General features: G+C 35.8%; 1 protein-coding gene across 1 annotated transcript in view; it reads right to left on the bottom strand.

Moving 5' to 3' along the window:
* The window catches only part of RP1 (RP1 axonemal microtubule associated), a 174425-nt gene that overhangs the window by 141905 nt on the left and 10534 nt on the right, over positions 1-21986 (bottom strand). The window contains exons 3-7 of the mRNA XM_085313516.1: positions 11091-11254; positions 9018-9104; positions 5848-5980; positions 1136-1287; positions 533-611 (exon numbers count right to left, since the gene is read on the bottom strand). Coding sequence (XP_085169642.1) covers positions 533-611; positions 1136-1287; positions 5848-5980; positions 9018-9104; positions 11091-11254 — 615 coding nt within the window. The remainder of the gene's footprint in view (positions 1-532; positions 612-1135; positions 1288-5847; positions 5981-9017; positions 9105-11090; positions 11255-21986) is intronic.

Raw genomic sequence — 21986 nt, forward strand, 5'->3', positions numbered from 1 at the left:
AAGTAGGGCAGGAGAGGGCTGCAGAGAAACATCTTCACTCTTTCATCTCCTCRAAAGTATCTATGCATTATCTCTGATGGAGCCTTGGATTAGAGGCATCCAGCTACTTGGAGAAAGACTACAAAATAGATTTTGTATTCTTTCTTTTACACATAGAGAAAGAGTTGAGATGCAGGTAAATATGGGAAGAATGGGGCATGAGTCAGTATGGGGAGGAAAAAAGAGAACTATTTTATGGCCATATTAACATTGYCCCCTCTGTACAACCCTGCTATCTGGTTCAAAATATGCTGCTATGTTGTACAGTATTTAGGCTCAAATGTTTAGAAAATGAGGCTTGTGACTGCAAGCAATTTCATGTTCAGCGTTAATTGTGTGTCTAATGATGAGATACTGTAGTCAAAGTCTCCAAATGCATCTTTGGTTCATGGGGATCAGTCTAAAATGACAGACTGGTAACATCTGGTGTCCTTAACTAAGAGTGAATAGCCTTGTACGCAGTATTCAGTAACTATAGATAGACATTTCTGACCTGATCCAAGACCATTGTGTCCAATAACTATCTTGTACAAATGTCCAAGGTGTACAGCTTCAACAGGAAAGTTGTCAGTCTGTAATCAATCAATAAAAACTCTTATCAAGTGTGACCTATGAAATATCGGATAATCATAATATCAGAACAAATCAAGCAAGACAGGTTTCTTGAAACAACAGAATTAACTAAGCTTGATCACTTTGCTAATGGCAGTAGTTCCAATCAAATGAATGGGATTAGAGTCAGAAAACAGAAACTCATCCAAATCTAAATTGACTAAACAATCGCAAACCGCAGCAGATTTCAGTATTAGAAATGCAGATATGAAATGTAAAGTTTCATTTTCTCTCCACCTATTAAATCAAACTAATAAAAGAATTAAAAATAAATATGCAGTTTACCTATTTTATTTAAAAATATATTAATTGTCTTCCAAAAGCATTGATAAGCCTTTTGAAAGTAACTTTGGCTTAGTTACGCAATTTTGGGGGAACACTGCAATGCAATAATTACTTTTTTTTGTAATTGCACTTTGCCCTGGGATAACTGAGAGAGAAAAGCCAGCGAAAGACATCAGAAAATGCATTGGTTTTTACTCACTTGTCCTTTTAAAAATTTCTTGGGTTTCTGTGACCTGAGCAGCTGTCTTGATCCTGTATCACCTTTTTCTCCATAGATAGAAATATAGACATCAGCTTCAGTTCCAGCATTCCACAGCTCTCCTGTTGTCACATGCACTTCATAGACAGTCACTGACAATAAAAGATGGCAACCTTTCATATAGCAAGCACTATTATAGCTACAGTATCATCCATCTGCAAAAGTGACTGTAGAGTCCAAACATATTTGTATTAGGGCAGTTAGTGTAAAAAGTTTTTAAAATTCTGTTAAATGTTAAGGAAAATAATGTACAAGCTTGTTTTTGTTTTATATTTATGTTTTTATCCCAGAATATCATTGTGGGGAGTGCAAACAGAACTAAGTTTTAAATGCACAATGGTATTTCTTGGTCTTGCAGCATCACTTGAAGTCACCATAAAGCAAAAATGCAAACAGCTTAAGTTTAAGAYTAGGGTCAGCATAGGTGAGATCAAAACTAAAACAATCAATAGGAGTCATTAATTTTTTGAATGTATTGGTTAATCAAACCAGCAAAAATCTTGCACCAAAGTTTTCATTTTCCAGGACCTTAGAATTCAGAAAGCTTTATTGCTTTAGTATTTTAGTGCTTCGTGCAATAGGATAGTATGAGCTTCCTCTATTATATTACATATGAAAATTCTTTAAATTACAAATTTGTGAGGAAAAATCTAGGACCTAAATTTAATAAATTGTCTATTTATTGGAAATGTGTAATCCACAATAAAATAAAATTTGAGTTAAAATCCTATGGCGCTAAAGACTATACTTATGATACATAAGTATATATAGATAAATAGACAACTACTCTTATTAAAATGCAGATGTAGGAAACCCAGAAAATTCAGAATTTGCAGTTATACTAATTATACAATTAATCTCTTCAGCAGGAATGTGAGAAAGGCAAAGTTTATAGGCAGTAATAAAATATTTTGTTAGACCAAATAAGATACAAAGAGAATGAATGAAAGGAGGCAAAAACAATCTCCTATTCTGGCATAGAAGCCCTTCTGGATGTAGGTGTCCTTGCCCTTCTCTGCCTTTCAAATAGAAAAGGCTTTCTGGACCATTGGGTCCAGAACCACTTAACATTATCATCATTTCATTATCAGTTCCCACTTGAAGTATGTTATGAAGTTTGACTCCATCAGTAGGAGATTGCTCCCAGATCTCACTTTTCTGATGGCCAAACRCCTTCTTTTAATAACCAGTGCCAATTTATTCATGATCAATGCATATCTGCACTTGTGACAAGTGGCCTTTCTGTCTTCTCTTGATTTTTATTTCTTTATGTGTATCTCACATTTATTTACATGACATTTTTGCTTGGTTTACCATACAAGCTGTCCTTAAACAAGTCAGTTTGGACAGAAGTAACAACCTAGCTAAACCAGTATGCAGTCTGCACATGTTATTTTAATGTGCCCACACAGAATTCTATGCTATAGTGTCAGGTTGCTTCTAACACCAGATTGTACTCAGTTAGGTGTGCTCACTGGGTAGCTCTATGCTCCACTGGAGTATCATACTACAGACATATGCTTTAAAAAACCCAAGATAGAGGTTTGAAATAGTTAAACAAAAAATTCACGCAATTTTTGCAAGTTTTGACACCTCTCTTAGCCTTTCATTTAAACCTGGTATTTATAATTCTTATAGTTTTTATCCTAGGTAACAGCAGCCTGTCCTTCCTTTAGATAGTCCATAGAATAGTGTGCAGAACAGAGATTAAGAGACAAAATTTTATTCTTTACATCTATTTTTGTCTATAAGCATAGAACATTATATTTGTAAACATGCTACTCTAAATTTAGAAAGTCGTAAGATTAAGATTATTTGTGAAACTTAATTTTTCCCCTCTATGTCTATAAATTATGAGACTAGAACAAATAGGTAGAATAYGTATCTTTGTCTGATCAAATAGTATGGTAGGGAAAAACAGAAGCCTTTGAYCATTTTAGCAGCACAGTCTTCTACTATTTTTTTCCTCAGAATATACCTGCCTCAATATTCAAAATAGTTTTCATTTAACAGCTGTCAGTTAATACTTTATTTTATCCACACTATTTGCCATGTCACCACCTGATCTATTTACTTTCCTAACTTTTTTCTTTAAAGCGTCTGTGTAAGCTGATACCCCATTCTGTGCAGACTGTGGCAGAGGCAGGATGTAGACTCCATTTCTCCACATCAACACTCATGACAATCCTCTCTCTTCTTACAATTCCCTGCTTCATTAACTATCTTTTTTCTAGTTTCTGTGACAGGAAAAGCAGAGGTCCAACAGTCACCAAACATTGTGTAACTCTGATTTATCCCCAGAAAATCGTTCACTGTCACATAATTAAAGACTGTGTCATAATGTATGGGTAGAAGGGGGTCAAAATGAGGATAGCTCAGGAAAAAAAGTCAAATGCATTGGTGTTCAGTCCCTCAAAATCAGAGCAATGAAGTTTCTATGTAACACTTCTTAACAGTTTTTTTAATTCCCACATTTTTCCTGTGAATATAAAAGACTGTTAAATCAGAAAGTGTTTCAGCCTCTTCTTGTTCAGAAATTGGTTTTAAAGTGCCTCTCATCATCTCTCTTTCAGACTGAATCCAGTCATCTTCACTTGTTCTGTTATCAAACCATCTTCTCTGAAGTTAAAAGCTATGTTCTCTTTTCTGTCTCATGCAGAAATATAACACTGGCAAAAAGAAAAAGAGGCTGTCTTTCAATTACTGAATTAAAGCTGAAACTCCCTTCTCCCAACCTCCAGCACGGCTCCTTTTATACTGAGATTGGCAGAAGTACACAGAATTTCTTTTCTAAAATGCAGATTGAGAGGATGACTTAAGTGTGCTGTTGTGTTTTATGATGAATCCAGATTACCTGATAATAAAAACTTTTCTTTATTTCAGAAATAAAGAAACAACTTAGAAAGAAGAGCCTGAAATCAGAGTGTATATATGGTCAAGATCCCAGAATATTAAGTAAGGAAGCACTGGAAAAGAATAGATATTGCAAGGAAGGGAATTAAGTATATTCAATTTAATAACATGTTAATGTTCATAATTGCTGTTTATTTAAAAGGCTGGATTTTTTGACTACTGTGCTTATATGTTCCCCTATGCTAACAATATTGAGAGTCCCAAAGAGATCAGATCTGAGAAGAGGTGGGGCTTTTTCATTCCTTGGGGTCATAAAGATCCTAGCCACTCAGGATCCCAAACCATCGTGGTTAGTGCTGGCCAGCCTTTCTCTAGAGCATTTCATGGGCCATTTACTGCTGCTAACTAGACTGCTGGAAAGAGTATTTCCTGCTATTCTTTTTCTTGTAAAAGCATATTAATGAGGCACAAACTCTTTTTCCACTCTTCTTTTCAGGTTCTTAACCTCAGTACTCATTCCTTACAGGCACAAATACAGGGGGAGGCCACTCAGCTCTTTATTACTAAAATGCTCAATGGCAAGTTTCCCCACATTTGCGTGCCATTTTCTGGATCCTAAGTTTAATGTATTTCCTCTCCTCCATAGCCTGTACCCACAACAGTGATAAGTGTTATCATTTCAATCTTTCATGATCAGCAAAAGTACTCCAATATCACCAAGTCTTGTTATACTATTAAATATTCTGAAAAGTAGGTCAGGTTAGAAAGAGGTGGATGGGAATTTCTCATACCCTATTAACCTTGTACTCTGCCATTGATCTTATCTTCCCATAAAGGGARAAAAGAAGGGCTTGGAACCTGTCCCAGGTGGATCTTGCTCAAATGAAAGCTTCAGTAATACTGGTGATGTTATGACATTTCCCCCTCTGCCTTCACTTCCTAAAAGACAGGAATTCCTACTGCAGCTTCTTGCCCGCTCACCAACATCTCTCCTCAGATATACTGATCCTGCTCTGTTCTCGTGCTTTCCTGAGCTAGGAAGGAGCAACGTCAGCTGTGGAGAAACGAAGAGGAAGCCCAGCCTTTGCCCATCCTTTTCCCATTGCTGAAGCAGAGACCGTATGGCAACATCCCACGAGTGACAGGGATTGGTGAGTGACACCTGACAGCAAAAAGCAGGGCACTACAGCCACTTACACCATAACAGCAGCAGCACCTGGTAATGCTGGTACTGTCTGGCGTCATGGACCTTTAGAATTACAAAACAATCCTGATACTAGTATATCAGTGAGGGCGCTTTTTATACTTATAAAAATTCTGAAATATTGTTAAATTTTTTCCAAACACAGAAATTAAAACAGCAGTTACAATAGTCATACCACAACTATAATCCTCAGTTATTGAAATCAGGGTTTGTGATCTGACTCATGATGACTCCATGGTTGTCATAAGTTTCTTTTGTTTCCTGATTTTTATGAATAAAAATACAAACCAGTATCTGTAAGATCTCTTTACCATTGTCTCTATTTTAAAGCAAACATAGATGCTGAAAATCTTATCAAAACAGGAGTATTTTTGAAAAAAAATACTTCATTAACCTCATTAGGTTAAACACTCTGTCATCTCCTCTCCAGTGGTTTTTAACCTTTTACCAGAGTGTGCCCAGTAATCCCAGGAAAAGAGTACAGAAGAAGCATTGTAGCGGCCAAAAAGTAATAGAGGGGCTGAAGAAAGCGGTGAATTTATCTCTATCGGCATGAATGTGTGCTCTGAGTTGGCTGATGTGGTTTTAGGCTTACCTGGAAGAATAGGCTGACCCTGATGTAAAACAGGAAGCTCCAGACAAATTTCCCCATCAGCTTGGTCCCAGGCTAGCCATCGACGTGCGGGGAAGTAAAATTGCTCCCTTGAGAAAAGGTTCAGTAACTGCACCTAAAGCAGCACCAAAATTTACAATTWAAGTCACTGCAGCCTCAACTGGAGTGGTAGAGGACTTGGTGTCCGTGGGATCCTGCTGAAATCTGTGCAAGTAGAGCCTTGTGCCAACAGATATGATCACAAAACCATGGATTTGGGGCATGTCTGTTCCCTGGATACAAAAACTCCCAACCTGACTCTTCATTCAATCAGATTAAGAAGTACAGTGCAGTACAGTGCAAGAAAAGCCCTCCAAAAAAACCAAAAAACATGAATTATTGGCTCAGATGCCATCCTRAAAAATATAGCCGTGTTGTTCTGGTTAGTATATCCACGTGGACTTGCACTAGGTGGCATGGCAGAACTGGGWAGTTCTGACTGGGAAGCTCTGCAATGCTTGCAATTACATTCCTTTAACCTGTTTCCTTATTAAAACAGGAATTAAAGGAACAGATTTTGATTCTTTGGCACTGCTTGTGGCATAAATGAACTATGAAAGTGCTAGCCACAACACCAGCACATCATAGTCARTTTTGCTCCATACCCAACTTGTAGTACATAGTTATAGTAGCAAAGAGACTGTGCACACACGATCTGAAGAAAAGAAAGAACTCTAGTTAATCTATAATTCAAAGTATTCTATAGTCAGCATTTCAGAGGTTGCCATATATTTAAATAGTCCTTGATCATGCTAATTTATGCTAGAAACTATGATAGATTTTGGACCAGCTGAGAGAAACGAAGGCACTTCTACCCATAATTTCACTCCTGCTTTGTGCTTCATAGAATCTAAGCTCCTTAATTGGAATATTAAATAAATTCAAAATTATTGGGAACACTTTCATCTTTTTACTACTTATATGCTAAACTTTGAAGAAAGAGATTCATCTTAACTGAAAAACCTAGAGCAGCATCAGCCTGCCAACATCTACTGCGGGATCTTGAAAAAGGAACTTAAAGTTAGCAAGTTAACTCCTTTGTGGTCATTTGCAGGCCTAAAGCCATTTCAGCACGAGGACAGCCACAGAAACTATGGAATATTCATGGACTGCAAGCATGCCTAACTATCAGCAAAGCTCTGAATTTACATAGGACTTTCTCTTATTTTYAAATCTTCCATAAAATGTAAATTTTGTAAAGAATACTGAGTATCTGACTAGCTCACTGTATGTAATTGTTTCAGTTCCAAATCAACCAGGGTTTGGTCATCCCCTCTTTGAAACTTTTGGGACAGAATCAAAAAAATGAAATACACCGTACTAAATATACTATGCAAGAAACCTAACATTTTGTATGGTAGAGTACAAAATGGATATAGCCACTGTTTTCTAGATTCTGTCCCAAAAGTTTCAAAGAGGGGATGACCAAACCCTGGTTGATGGATCATTGCCTGAAACTGTGGCTGACTGACTGAGATTTGGTAAGGAAGCAAAATAAAATTTGTAAGCCAAGAATCAACAGAAAAAAATGAAGTGCTAAATCTTTTCTTCTTTTAAACTTTTGCTAATGACTTAAATTAAAATATTCCATATGGGAAATGAGAAGAGAAAAAAAAAWAATCTTTAACTTATTCTTTCCTATTTTTGTCAGACTTTTTAAATCTTTCAGTATAAAAGATATATACAACCAGACATTGTAGTCTCTGTTCACAAAAGCTGGTGTACAACGAACATGGGAAGGTTCACTTGTTGAATCATATCTTATGATAATCAAAACTTCTAATACAAGGATTAAACAAATGAACTTTTTCCATATGAAAAATTCACTGTTCTCTTCTAGATGCTCTTCAGCTCAGATACACTTCAGAAGTAGCTGGAAACCTGCCCCTCTGCATCATAGGACAAAATTAGAAGTCATTTTTCACCCTCTGTTTGCCCACATGCACATATGAAAAGAAGACGGAAGAAAAAAGTGTCTTAATGGTATTCATACTGCAACATCCTCCACAGCACAGCAGAGAAACAAACACTTCAGCTTTACTGTCAAGCAATCCTCCCTGAATCGAAACAGATACAGTCGCGAGAATTCTAGCATGAAACCTTGTGTCATAGGTACAGTGAGGTACATATGGCACAATATTTCAACATAGACATGCAGTGGCTAGAGGCATACGCTCAGAGGAGCTTAAACTTTAGCTAAGACTACCTAGATCATGCATGCTTTGTCTTCTTGCCGAGTCTCAGTCCCAAACAAAAACAGTTAGTTAAAGTATCAGATAGCCACAGAGCTCAAATATTCATTAGTGTCCAGCTTCAATGGACACTTTCCATTACATATGAATTTACCCTGAAATACGAGTTGTAATAGTGAGCTCACCTGGAAACTCTAAAGCAATTTATAAACTGCTATTTCCTAATTGAAGGATGAGAAAGTCTGGTACAAAGAAGTAAAGTAAACTTCTCAGGCATGCATGGTATATCATTGGCACATATAGTACCTCACTGATGTTAAGAATAAAGCCAGGTCTTTCATTCCCAGGCCAGGAACCTGCACGCTATGCTCCATGACTGAAGCCAGAAACAGAACAAGCTGATTCTCTTCACTTTAATATCTTTGCTTTATTTGTATTCAGACCACTTTTAAATGAGGAGGCAAAGGAATTTGTTATTGTCTTTTTTTCCTCAGAAACACAGAATTAGAAACACCTGGAATAGGACCATCTGTCAGCCACAGAACTGAGAAGAACTTGGTCAGCTGGAGTTCAACCCTTTCTAGGTTTCAGCAAACTCTACACACTCTCTAGCACACAAAGGTTCCAGAAGACTCAAACTGCAGTAGCCAGGTTAGGCAGCCTTCCTTGCTACCCAGACATACATTTTTAAACAGAATGTACAGTTATAAATAAAGTGCATACAAACAGGTTAAGACAGATACCATCTGACAGATGTCATTAATTCCCTGCAAAATAAATAATAAATAATATCTTAAACATAGCTGCAAGTGTAACATGAAGCTAACATAATTATTCCAAGCACTTTTCTAACTCATATTATGGCTTCATTGTCACAGTGATTGCTTTTGGAAAGATAAAATGCCTGCTCAGTGCTTTTACCTCATCACAGTGCCACGCAGGAAAGTTCCCTGCATTTGTATGTCCTATGCGTATTTTGTAGAGATCTCCTAGGTTTCCAGTATTGATCTGTRAAAGGAACATAACCAATGAAACAGAACATTTCTTACAAGAAAAAGACATGCAACAAAAATTCAATTGATAACTGTCAAGTGACATTTTTGTTTAGAGGAATATTCTGTATTAAATATTCAAATATTTAAACCAGTGTTTCCAAAGCATTTTGCTCCAGACCATCATTAGAACCTTGACTCTTTTAAAGAACAACCCTCTGGYAAACCTCTTGGCCTGTCAACACCCTTCAAATGACCTGAGATGCTGCTGGAGCTATTTTGTCCCCCACTGAATATTGGTCTCCCYGGGAGATGAATACAGACTGTAGATATCACTAAAAAACATTGGACTGGCACCAAAACCTGGCTTGGTTTAACATCTGTACCACTGACCTGATGTAGAYCTCTGTCTCCTAAGCACCTCCCAAGTACCTCTCCCTCCAAGAAKATATACCTTACAATTTTGGAAACAATTGTTTTCAACTTTGCAGTTTCTTTTTATAAACCATTTCAATTAAATCAACTGTATTTGATTTGAAAAGCTGTATTTGAAAGATTAGCTCTTGGGTAGGCTGGACAAGTGTGCCCAGTGCAGATAACAGCATGCTAAGAGAATAGCTTTGTATGAAGGTTTTTCAAACCATTAGTTATGAACTTAAGCGTAGAAGTAGAAAGCTTATCTTTGAGGCACTGGAAACACACCATGAGTGTCTCTCCTCCTTGCGGTATCATTTTTTTCCTCTGATATAGCCTGGAATTGCTGTCCTTTATTCTATCTTTCTACAGAATTCATTCTCTGTTTTTATTTACACTGTAAAGGCAGGCATGAACCAAACTCCCTCTACTGTGAACTTCCCTGAACTTACGGTTATAAACAATAAAGACACAGAACAGTTAGGGCAAATCAGAATTAATCTAGATTTAGCATAGAGCACGAGCAGAGGGGCTTGATTCTTTCTACGGTTTTCATAGTAGGCATTCCTTAACTGACTTCAGTGCTACGGATACTCACCTAAGAGGCAAATTCTAKGTTCAAAACCAAGGACAGTCTCCATATTTTAAGAGGCATTGGAGGTGATATGAATAACAGCCACGGGAGCAGGAAACAAAACCAAGAACATCTCATGAAGAGGATGTTTYTATTAGTCAGGAACATGATTACCTCTTCTATCTGCTCCTTTGAATCTTGTAACTGTTTTTTGACATTTCAGATGGAGAACAGCACACTGTCARGTGTGGTATATTCTCCTGAGATCCCCCATCAGGCTGAAGAGAGTTAAAGATAAGATTTTCTACATCCTAGGAAGCTGCAAGACTCTTGTGAAAAAGGTGAGCACTTCAACAACGGCAGCATCAAGTATATTCTCTCAGAAGAGRACTTGCTATCCTGGATACTAATATACAGAAGCACCAGTGACGTGGCCACCAATTGACAATTCCACATACACACTGAAGCTATGCAGCTCTTGATAAGAGATGTATTTTGGYTCTTTTCAATGATCATGTCACATGAAGGATGGAGGAGAAACTTGCTTCCATAATTTATAGACACAGTAGCTTCAGACAGACTTATGCCCAATTTATTGCAGGTATAAAAACAGCTATTACTTCAAAATGGCAGTAGGGATTTAACAAAGTTCAAATTTTGCTCCATATCCTAATTATTCACTTGCCCATCTCATTTTTAATATTGTCACTCTATTTCAAATTTAAAACTGAATAAGTATCTGTTTTTTCCTACCTCTTGGTAATTTCTTGGGTACCCTGTAAAGTGACTGGTGGTTCTTCCTAAATAAACAAGAAATATGTTGGATCAAACTGGTTTTTGTGTGGGAGTGAGGGAGAAAGGATRCTAAATTTAGCTTCACATTTAAGTCTTGGTTCTTGTTTCCAAATGCATACACCATGCAAAAACTGATTGCCTTTATATCACAGAGCTTTTGAAATGAGATGCGATCTGGCAGAATACAAGCAGGTAATAAACTGAATACATATTACTTACTGTGAAGATGTCTTCATTGCCTCTCTGAAATAATTTCCCTTCCTCTCCATCAAGAAAAATAGGTCCTGAACTGCCATGATCCCCATATAACGTAATATAGACCTGTGAGCTTGTTCCTGCAGATGGCATATCACTGGTGAGGACTGACACCTTCCACTTTCCAGCTATCAAAAGATAAAAAGATTAATTGAATTACTTAAAGTCAAGGTTCCTAAGCAAAATGCATTTTCAGTAAGTCGAATTCTAAATAGTATAATGTCAATGAGTACAAACATAGGTGTTTCATAAAAATAAAGTAGGTAAATACTGAGTTTGCCAAGTTGGGCATGCAAAATTCAGGAAGTGTCAAGTTGTATTCACTTTTTTTACTCTCTRTATATGCCATATGACAGTCAAATTACAAATTGCTGATTACTTTTCAAACACACTAATTGAAATATTAAACCAAATTGTATCAAATAGGACTTTCTGCTCTATCAGCTTTGCCCAATACAGTACTGTGTAATGACACCCATGCAGGCTTTGAACCAGCTAGATCTGGAAAGGCAAATGATATCACTTCAAGCATTGGAGTATCCTATAGTTAACTAGCTCTGCTGAAGAAAAAAAAAACTTAGCGACAGATCCACATGAATATAGCTCTGAATCGGTATCTCTGCAATGCTTTGCTGGTCTGTGCAGATGTAAGAGCTCATCTGGAATCCACTTAGGTGTTACCAACATGTGCTTGCATTGCACAGCATCGGCATCGTACTCTGAGACACCAGTGAACACTCTCTTATCAATGTTTTTTACGGTTAAAACAATTCCAGGATTATAAAGACCAGATACAAGGGGTTTTAGGTTTTGATTTAGTAGAAGTTGAGTATCTACATTCTGGAATTTAGAGAAATGGTGYTACTGAGTGATGGCTGATCGTAGGGGCCTTTTAATAGCGATATTATGAAGAAATAGTAAAAAAATGTCCCTTYTCCCCACCATGTTTCTAATCAGCTGGTACCTGTCTGAAATGGTATACATGTGGGCATCTCCTAAGYTTGCTAAGACTGTTTTGCATCACTGGTTAATAACACCTATTTTGCAAGAGACCCTCCTTTAAAAATACAGCAACAGTTTTACTGACAACAGAAGCTCCCTATCGTCTAATCATTTATCTATGCTACCTATTTTACTTATAATAATGACTTTCTCTTCAMTCACAGTATATTTGATCCAATCTGCTCTGACTAAAACATTGAGAAGTGACATGATAATGGCATGATATGATGATTTCTGTGTTTACTGACTACTTAAGGTGTTTAAAATTGATTTAAGTGTCTTAAAAGCCAGGTGATAATTTATCCTACAGTTCTACTTCAGGTTCAGTAAAAGTACTTTTATTTTGAATGTTACTTAGTATTTTCAGTGCTAGCCAGGAGCATTTCCTTAAAGGAGTTAATGGACATTGATCATGATACATAAACAGAATCAYAGTGCAGTAGAATACTATTTGGGAAGCAGTAAGACCAATAATTTGAAGAATTTGCATTTAGTTGCCTGTGGCCTCTGAAAGAATAAGGTAGGATTAGTATTTTCACTTGCTTGTGTTTAGCTACATCCAAAGGAAAAGAAGTTTAAAAAATTGATGGGTTAGGCTGACCAAGTTGGGTGTGCGTCAATATTTTTGTATCTAGGAAATAACTGAGTTGAAAGTGTAAGTTCTCCACACCAACTGTCAACTATTAATATTGTGCTTAATAAATAGCAAAAAATAAGGCAAAATAAATGCATGTTATACAATCTAAACCACTAATGAGACCTGATGGTAGAATCCAGGAGTCCTATTTGCAGTTAAGTTCTTGCTGTAAACACTACGTGTATTCAGGAATTTTTRACTTCTGTGTGACCAGTATGTTTTTTGTGTAAAACACACATTTCTTGGGAACTGCAGTGGTATAGAGTCAGTAATTATTAACACAGATATTCTCTCCCAGACTCTGAGGGAAGAAATAGGGAGACATTAACATGATGCTTGGTTCATCTTTGAGGACAAAACTCAAGACCTTGAAATGTAAATGAACTTTTACTTCAACTATTAAATAAGTTTTCTTAGCCCAAAAGTTTGAGTGATATGAATCTTTTCACTTATCTGAGCTGTTGCTGACACAGACACATGCACTAGTGTCAACTGCACATAGATGTCTTTTAAGAGACTGCATAATACAGTGATTACGTTACTAGATCTCTTGATTTCACCTCTACCTGGATTGTTTTGTGCTATCTCTGTTACCTGCAAATGACAGAGGCATCATTGAAGATCAAAACTGATTTGCAGAGTGTGTTATCAGCTGCAATCTATGACACGTACATCTACTCTCGACATCTCGAACAATCGATAAACAAAAATTGTCTGAATTACAAGCTGCTATGATTAAGCAAATAGTATTCACTAGATAAACTGTGAATATACCAAATATGCAATAYGGTGTTTGCAAACACGGAGGTTCCACTAACACTGGAGCTGCCTACATTTTCTTCAGCTATATTGTAATAATACTGATGAAGTAGCACTCGTACCAGTTCAGTCTTACCATTGAGAAGTCCRTCAAGTGTCGACACTCATAAGTAATCTATTTTCTTTCCTATTTTTCCCTCCTTCCAAATCTTCTTCACTAGTCATTTTTTCCACTTATTTTTTTTTACTTTATTTATTCCATAGTACTGTTCTGAGATTTACTTATTTGACTGAAAAATCCTCAGATGTCCATGACCTAAGGATGGCCCGAGTAGAAAGGATTAAAATTTTAAGAGACAAGAGACACAGTCTGGGTGAAGTTACATGGTTTAAGAGTAATCCTCTAAAATATCTCACTATTACCAGAAATTTGGAGTATAATACACTACTCAATTTTAAAGAGATACTATTGAATGTCAGCAGTTTTCTGGAATATACTGTGAATGTGCATGTCAGCTGTAATGTCAAGACTTTCTAAGTAATTACACTGTTGTTATTAAATAATAAAATAAGCTGCCAAACAAATACTCTTATCAACAGGTTATACTTCATCTTTACAAGAATTGTCGTAGTCTGAACATGTTAAACTGAAAGAATAGGGAATAAATAATAACCTTCAAACTTTTAACACAGGTTCCTAACAGAAAAAGGGGGAAGAGAAGTAACTGKCAAAATCACATTTTCTGATAACAGTGTGTGAGCCTTCTTAAAAGTTGCTGTAATCTGTTTTTTCTGTCTGAATTTATCTCATTGTTTCTATTGCAGTGGTTTGGGTATTTTTTACATTATCCAAACCATTGTCTGCTCCAAGTTTCTGTGATTCATGACTGCTGACAGGTGACTATACAATCCTCCATGTTGATCTCCCTTTTTGGCATTAAACTGGGGTATATGTACAACATATAAGTCACTTCACGCACACATACCTAAGCTTCTACTTAATTTCAGCTATTAAGGTTAGTAAATCACTGACTCTGTTAAATAATCCCCTTAATTCATGCCGTGGATTAATGTAGTAATTAGTCTAATGATATTTGATAATGTCGGTGCTATAAAAGTAAAGGAAGTTGCTAAATAATGAAAAATTATACAGTCTAAGTTCTTTCTGACATCCTTAGAGGTAAAGAGAAATATGCCTTATGCAACTGAGAAATGCAAACCAATAAATGATATCAAAGTGTTGCTGCTGCACACTCAATTTGAGGAATATAACACTTCTGAGAAATTAGTCACTGCTCATTAATTTTTATGTTATATACACATGTATGTATATATGTTATATAGATATGCAAAGCCATCTCATCCAGCTTTCTATCTGTCACACTGGAGGTATTAGCGATTATTACAGAACCCTGTGTGCAGTGGCTTCCACTTCAGTACACTGTTTTCAGTCTCTAAAAGCCTTTCCTGTTAAGAGTTTCCAGTCTACACCTCTAGTCACGTGTGTATACTCACTGCAAAGTTTATGGAAGATTTGTCTGACCATTTTTTCAGATCGAGGGTAGTAAAAATACCCACTAACTTCTCTAGTTTGTGACTGGTTTGTATATAAGTTTGCTGCCACAACTTCATGCCCTGGCAAAAACAAATACTGGAAAATTTCATTGTGAAATATTACTGAAAGTAAAAAAGAAAACATAAAATATTGTATTTAGATGGAATACTGCTCTTAACTGTTATCAGATATGATTTTTGTATGAGTATTATTTCTTTAAATTCCTCAATATTCTTATCAGTTCATGGTAAACTTAGTCCAGAGTGCAGATTTTATTAATGGATAATACTAGATAGACACTTCATGGAAAGTTCATAAAACTCTTTAACGAACAAGGAAAGACTTTTTTCCATCATTAATCAGTTTTATAACTTAGGGCCCTATTGGATGGTACAACCTCCAAGAGAGAGCTTAGTCTGTGTTGATCCAAATCTTTGGAATTCTGTCTCTAGGTTTGACTCATACTGTTATTTTGAAAAAGCCCTAAAATCACTCTCTGAAGGCATGTCTTACATTTTTTGGCATTATTATTTATCTTTCATTATGTTAAGACACAAATTTTTTTGTGAAATGTTTTGGAAGCTGAAGTTAAAATGTTGGGGTTTTTTTTGCAAAAATGTTAAGCTTTTTTCATCCAGGATGAAGACAACCCATTAGCTAATGTAGCTGGCCAACAAGTAGGGTGTAGAATTTAGGAGTTCTGAGGTTTTTATTTTGTAAAGGAGTGTTGTTTGATACCTGAGTGTTCAGATGCAGTTTGTTTCTATAGGGTCTGTGATCTGGATCCATAATTTCCAGAGTTCATTTAGAGACTATCTTATGAAAGAAACAGATGTCTTGCAATTGTGAACCAAGATGAGATCTTGCCTTTCATTCCTAGCAAGGTGGGTTAAACGGCAAGCATTAGTAAAAGAGAAGATCTGACATATATAACATAAATATATATGTTATATAGATATGCAAAGCCATTCATCAAGCTTTCTATCTATCACACTGGAGGTATTAGTGATTATTACAGAACCCTGTGTGCAGTGGCTTCCACTTCCCCTTCAGTGGGACAAATCACCCYAAATGAAAATATACTTTTGAAGGTAAAAGCTAGTATAGTAGCAACAGACTGCAGCTAAGGAATGGAGAAATCAGTGAAGACGATTGGCTGTACCTCTGAGATATATTAACCTGGAGTGGGTATTTGATAAAAGCTATAATGAAAAGTTTAGAGCATAGGGAACAGAGGATACAAATGGAAACAATAGTGGAATTCAGTCATGACTTTGAAGATATGAAAGAGGAAAAGAAACAGAAGTTGTATGGCTTTGTAGAAACTTGCTTAAGATGAAGGCCAAAAGGGGAGAACAATGGAAAAATGAWATAATCTGAGCAATCCTGTAGCAGCAAACAAATTAATGAAGAAAACCAAGTATTTTACTCTTTCATTAGATAATGTCAAGTAAAAAAAAGTTGGGAAACCAATCTTACTAAAGATGAAGAAATTATGGTCCAGGGAGTGAAGTCCAAAAAGAAACAAAGATAATATAGAAAAGATTGTTGTCAGTTCCAAAAAAACAATATTTTGGAACAAGGAATACATTGCTTCCTGGAAGCAAATTTACAAGAACTGAGAATCTTGATGGGAGAGGTACATTCACCACTTGCTATTAAAACAAATAATACCGCTAAAGTTGTTTCTTAAGTGGATCAGGGATATCTCCAAGAGCCTGAAGAAGATGTTCAAAGAAATTCTTTAGATCTTAAAATAAAAAGTCAAGGTAAAACAAGATAATGAAGATCAACTGATGACTCATGAACTAATGATATGAAGACAGGTTTGGGATCTTGGAATGCACTTACAAAAAAAAAAGTATTCTTGGCAGAGAGACTGTGGATATACCATAATGGCTGGCATACATAGTAAAAAGTATTTAAAATAAGAAATGAGGAAGAAATTTGTTGGAACTAGTTCAGGTAGTTTTAATACACAGAAAGCACAAAACATGATAAATAATAGTAATGAATAACACAGGGTGTTGAACAGTAAAATGAGCATCTCCCCTATGAAAAAAGGCTGCAACAGCTGGGTCTGTTCAGCCTGGAGAAGAGAAGACTGAGAGGGGATCTTATCAGTGTCTACAAATACCTTGTGGGAGGGTAGGGGGATGTCAAGAGGATGGGGCCGGACTCTTCCCAGTGGTGCCCAGCAACAGGCAACGAGTACAAACAGGAAGCTCCATCTGAACATGAGGGGAAATTTCTTTACCATGAGGGTGACAGAGCACTGAAACAGGTTGTCCGGAGAGGTTGTGGAGTCTCCTTCTCTGGAGATCTTCAAGGCCCACCTGGATGCAACCCTGTCTAGCATGTTCTAGGTGACCCTGCTGAGCAGGGAGGTTGGACCAGATGATCTCCAGAGGTCCCTTCCAACTTCAACCTTTCTGCGATTCTGTAAAAGAAAGCTATAATATTGATGAAGGCAGTAATCAAGACATGCAGTTAATGAAAAAGTTCAGTATCTAATTTATTTAAGAAAATGATTTCCCTGAATAACAAGGGAAATCTTCCATAGTAATGCAATGAACATGGCCACTAAAATAAATAAGTTAGAATTACTGGTGCAAAATGCAAATGTGCATTTTAAAAAATAAGAGTAAAGTTATCAAATAACAGTCATGCCTGGAGCATGCCTATCAAAAGATCATTTATGTAGGTAATGTCAGGAAAGCTAGTAAATTTTATCAGCAAGTATACACATAAACAGCATAGATAAAATAAAATATGTTTGGATCAAATTTACTTTAGAATAAGATAGTTGAAAGGTAAACAGTGAAAGTCAGTACCCAGAGGGTTGCCATCATGTGAGGGCCAGTTTACAGAGACCAGAGAAAAAATTCTACTAATAATGGTGGAAAGCAGTCATTCCTATCTGCCACAGTCAGTAGATTTCTTCCTGAAATAATCACTAGAGGGGACTGTATTTTAGGATTAGATTTGATGAATAGTGACAATACTTTAGAAAGAGAAAATGTACCAAATAACCCTGGAATAACCAATTATGAATTGATTCAGTTAAGTTAAAAAGTAGGACATGGAAAAACATCTTAAACTAAACCTTTGATTTAAAAGTAGTACACTTTGAAAAGTTAAAATAAAAGGATAATGAAGTCAGTTAAACTGAAAAGCAAGATCTAACAAAGGAAATAAAAACAAAATAGTGAAATTTTATTTAACCATAAATATTAAAGTAAAATAAGCAAAGAAGGACTATGAACACTGAATATGAGAAGACAAACTAAGTGTCCCCTTACAATAAAGTAAAAAGTTTRCCTCAGTTTTTTAATAAAAATGGTTATATACAGCATTTGGGAAATGTCAAGACTGCTAAAAAGGATGGGAAATTTAAAATAGAAAATCAAAAATGGGAAGAAAAGTGCAAATAAAAGCCCTTCTATTTCATTCCAAAATGATAGTATGCAAAGTTTTTGAACACATTTGAGTGAATGGACACTTCTCTCCAGATATACACAGGTAAACAAAAAAATATTTCCAGCATCAGTTTGCCAAAGATGCCTGACACAAGGTATCTGGACAGACATTCTTCAAGTACATGTTCATGTCCGCTATTAAGATGATAACTCATCCTTGTAGGCTGGGAAAGTACAGCAGTTCTAGTCTATTTGAGCATGATTTGAGAAATTAGTGGTTAAAATGGARGAGCTGATTAGTGTAAAAGCTGCAGAGTGACAAAATAACTAGGTAGATGGAAAATTATAACAGTTTTGAAATGAGAGGTATTAATTTATAAGGATACTATAAATTAATATTCCTGARTAAGTTTTTCAGGAATCAGTGCTGAGATTTATCTGGATTTCATATTTTTACCTATATACTACATTTCCTAAGAATTATCAAAACGTAAGAGTATCAGAAAATCCAGAGTAGTAGAAAAGGGACAATATATGGCACAATTAAAAAATTAATTTAAATGCATTTAAAATTAATATCAGGAACTAAAGCTGTGAGTAAGTAATTTATCACTTGGAAAAAATAGAGAAGAAACACCTGTATATGTATCTGTTGATCACAGGAGGTAATCACTGATATGATGCATTAATGCATCTAAGATATACTAGAAGAGCTTACTGTCAGTGTCCAAGAGTCTAGAAAGACATTATGTGAAATGCTGCATGAAGTTCTTGTTACTCATATTGAAAAAAAAAAAAACAAAAAACAAAAAACGATTAATTGAAACTGAATATGAGTAGGTCCTGAGAAAGAAAGCCATCAAAAGCCATCATGATCAGGGGAAATGGGGAAATAGAGAGAATGTCTTATGTACGAGAAAAAGTTGAGAGAATATCTGATTGTTGTTTACAGATGGCATGGAGAAAAAAGGCACATTTAAGCAAATGACAGTGATGGCTTTTGGTTTCATAAATATAAAATAATRACTAGATTTAGGAGAGAAATTAGAAAGACAGAAGAAGGACTCAGGTTTTAGAACATCTTTCCAGTAATGACCAGAATGTAATGTAAGTAGTAATGACCGTAGCTGAATAGGTTTTAATATAAGATTTAGTCAATAAACAGTGTAACTTAGACATTTAGGTGAATGTCTTCTGACAAGGGGCCTAGTTCAGACTAGAAAAGCTGAAAGTCCCTTCCTGGGATTATGGTCTATATACTGTGTTGGATATTTCTTTTTTAATACTGGCAAGAAAAAACTGAATTCTTTCTAAAGAAAGGTATTCCATCACTCTGTATAAAGCCTTTAAATGTTTGCTGAATCTTTTTCTAACTTGTTCTTTATACATTATTCAATATGTTTGTCACTTTCAAGTGTATTTTATATTGTGTAGTTCAGAAAGATTCTCAGCTAATTTATGGAATTAAGTAAAATACATAAGTAGTTCAAATTATTCCTCAGGGTGTTTTTCCTTCTGTCGATCAGTATGTTCTTCTAGTTACCATTTGTGAAGTTCTCTCTTCACTATTTCCCAATTTTACCTAATGAAAGTGATTTTATTTTTCTGCATATCTCAACCACTCAGTATTCTGTATCTTCCCTGAAGTATTAATGAATTTATAAACATGATGGACCCTATGGATCTTTGAAATATCTCATTTAATCCTTTGTCCTGCTCTGAGCAGATCATTTTATTCCTTCTCTTTAAGTTTACATAGGTCACATTGAAATCAAGAGCAGATCCTTCAATTAGTATAAGAATTATTTCACCCCTTGCTGTAGTCTTTGCTAATTCTAACCAATGGCAGTATCTCACAGCTCACTTTTTGACAACTCAGTTTGCTCAGTATTCCTACAATAAGCATCCAATTAAGGACTTTTGAAGGTCTGAATAAACTAAAATCAACTGGGTGCTACGAATCCTTCAAAAAGATGTTAAGTGATAGAAATATAAATCTAACTGTTAATTTGCTTATCAGTTTTCCCAATAATACTAACATTTGTGCTTTATTTAGGGCCTGGAAGCCTAGTATACAGAATGCTATGAAGTATTTAGTTGAATTCTACTGCTATACAATTTCAAGTTACATTTTCAAAGATAGGTTTTATTTATGAATTGCCATGTAAATAGATGAAAAAATACCACTGAGGCTTTTGGAGCACTCATAAAACATTGTTGAAGGACACCAAAGAATGTAGAGATTGGCAGAAGAACATCAGAAACAAGGCCAGTATAATCTGAAAATCACATGGTTCGTGCATAATATATTAGCCAATATCACAATGTTGTTTTAGGGTTGCAATGATAGTTTATTACATAGAATACAACACTGCTTCAAACAACAGAAAATTATCAGTCATTTATGAGRACATATAGCTGCCATTGGATTGTTGAGGAGAATTGAAGGGGGCTTCCAGGTTTCCTAACAGTACTGCAAAGCCCCTTTGCTCCAGATCCCWCTTCTACTTCCCTCAGTGTGCCTTGGTTTCCTCGGGGAGGCAATCAAGACACATGAGCCACAAGGGAGTTGTGGCAGGCTTTGATTAGGCCCCCAGTCTGGATAACTAAGTACCATGATCCAGGATTTCTCACAGCATGTACATGCCACTTACTCTAGACACAGCCCCCAGGAGTACAGATTGGCCAAATTCTTCTACTCTACCTGAGCAATAGCACCTTACTTCTTCAGAGGCATCTCTGATAGTAAAGTAAGGTAGTGTGCAGTATCAGGGATTAAAATGCAGCCACAAAACCCAAATATTCATGCTAATCACAGTATACATTCAATATTTTCCATTTTTATGTTTAAAATAATTTACTTGAAAATTGTAAGCTGTATACAATATATACTACACACACAGGATAYGAAAAAATGACGTAAACAGATATCCAAAATAGTTCTAAAAATAGATCGAAAGATCCTGAATCATAATGAATAATAGCTCTAATCGTCTTAATACAACATATTTACAAAAAACAAAAAGAACATGGATGACCTTTATAGTACAGAAGTTGAAAAGAACACATTGAATTAAAACATATTCTATACGTAGAATAGATTTAAGAGTAAGTTGTGCTGCCTGAGAAGGGAATATGGCAAGCGCAGTCAGGAGGTCTGCTGACACAATCTCCTTCCTCAGTTACTGTGGAATCCCAGCAGTAATAAACATATTCCTTTTCTAGTATACTCCTCTGGGTAAAAGAGGCAATCTCATTTGGAGGTATAGATGACCTATATACAGCCTAAAGTTCACCTTACTCACCTAACTATTCTGAATTTGGTCTTTGAAAAATGAAATAGCTGGTCAATAATGTTAAGCTATATAAAATTAATATGACTACTATTTGCTGTTTTTCATTGTAGTAGAGCATTTGAATAGTATTTTCTACTTTTCATTTCAAACAAAAATCTCAGCTAGTTTATTGAAAGATAATTCTCAAACTCT

This window comes from Rhea americana, unplaced genomic scaffold, assembly GCF_003343005.1.
Source record: "Rhea americana isolate MKP2758 unplaced genomic scaffold, rheAme1 scaffold_39, whole genome shotgun sequence".
In the NCBI taxonomy this organism is placed as follows: Eukaryota; Metazoa; Chordata; class Aves; order Rheiformes; family Rheidae; genus Rhea; species Rhea americana.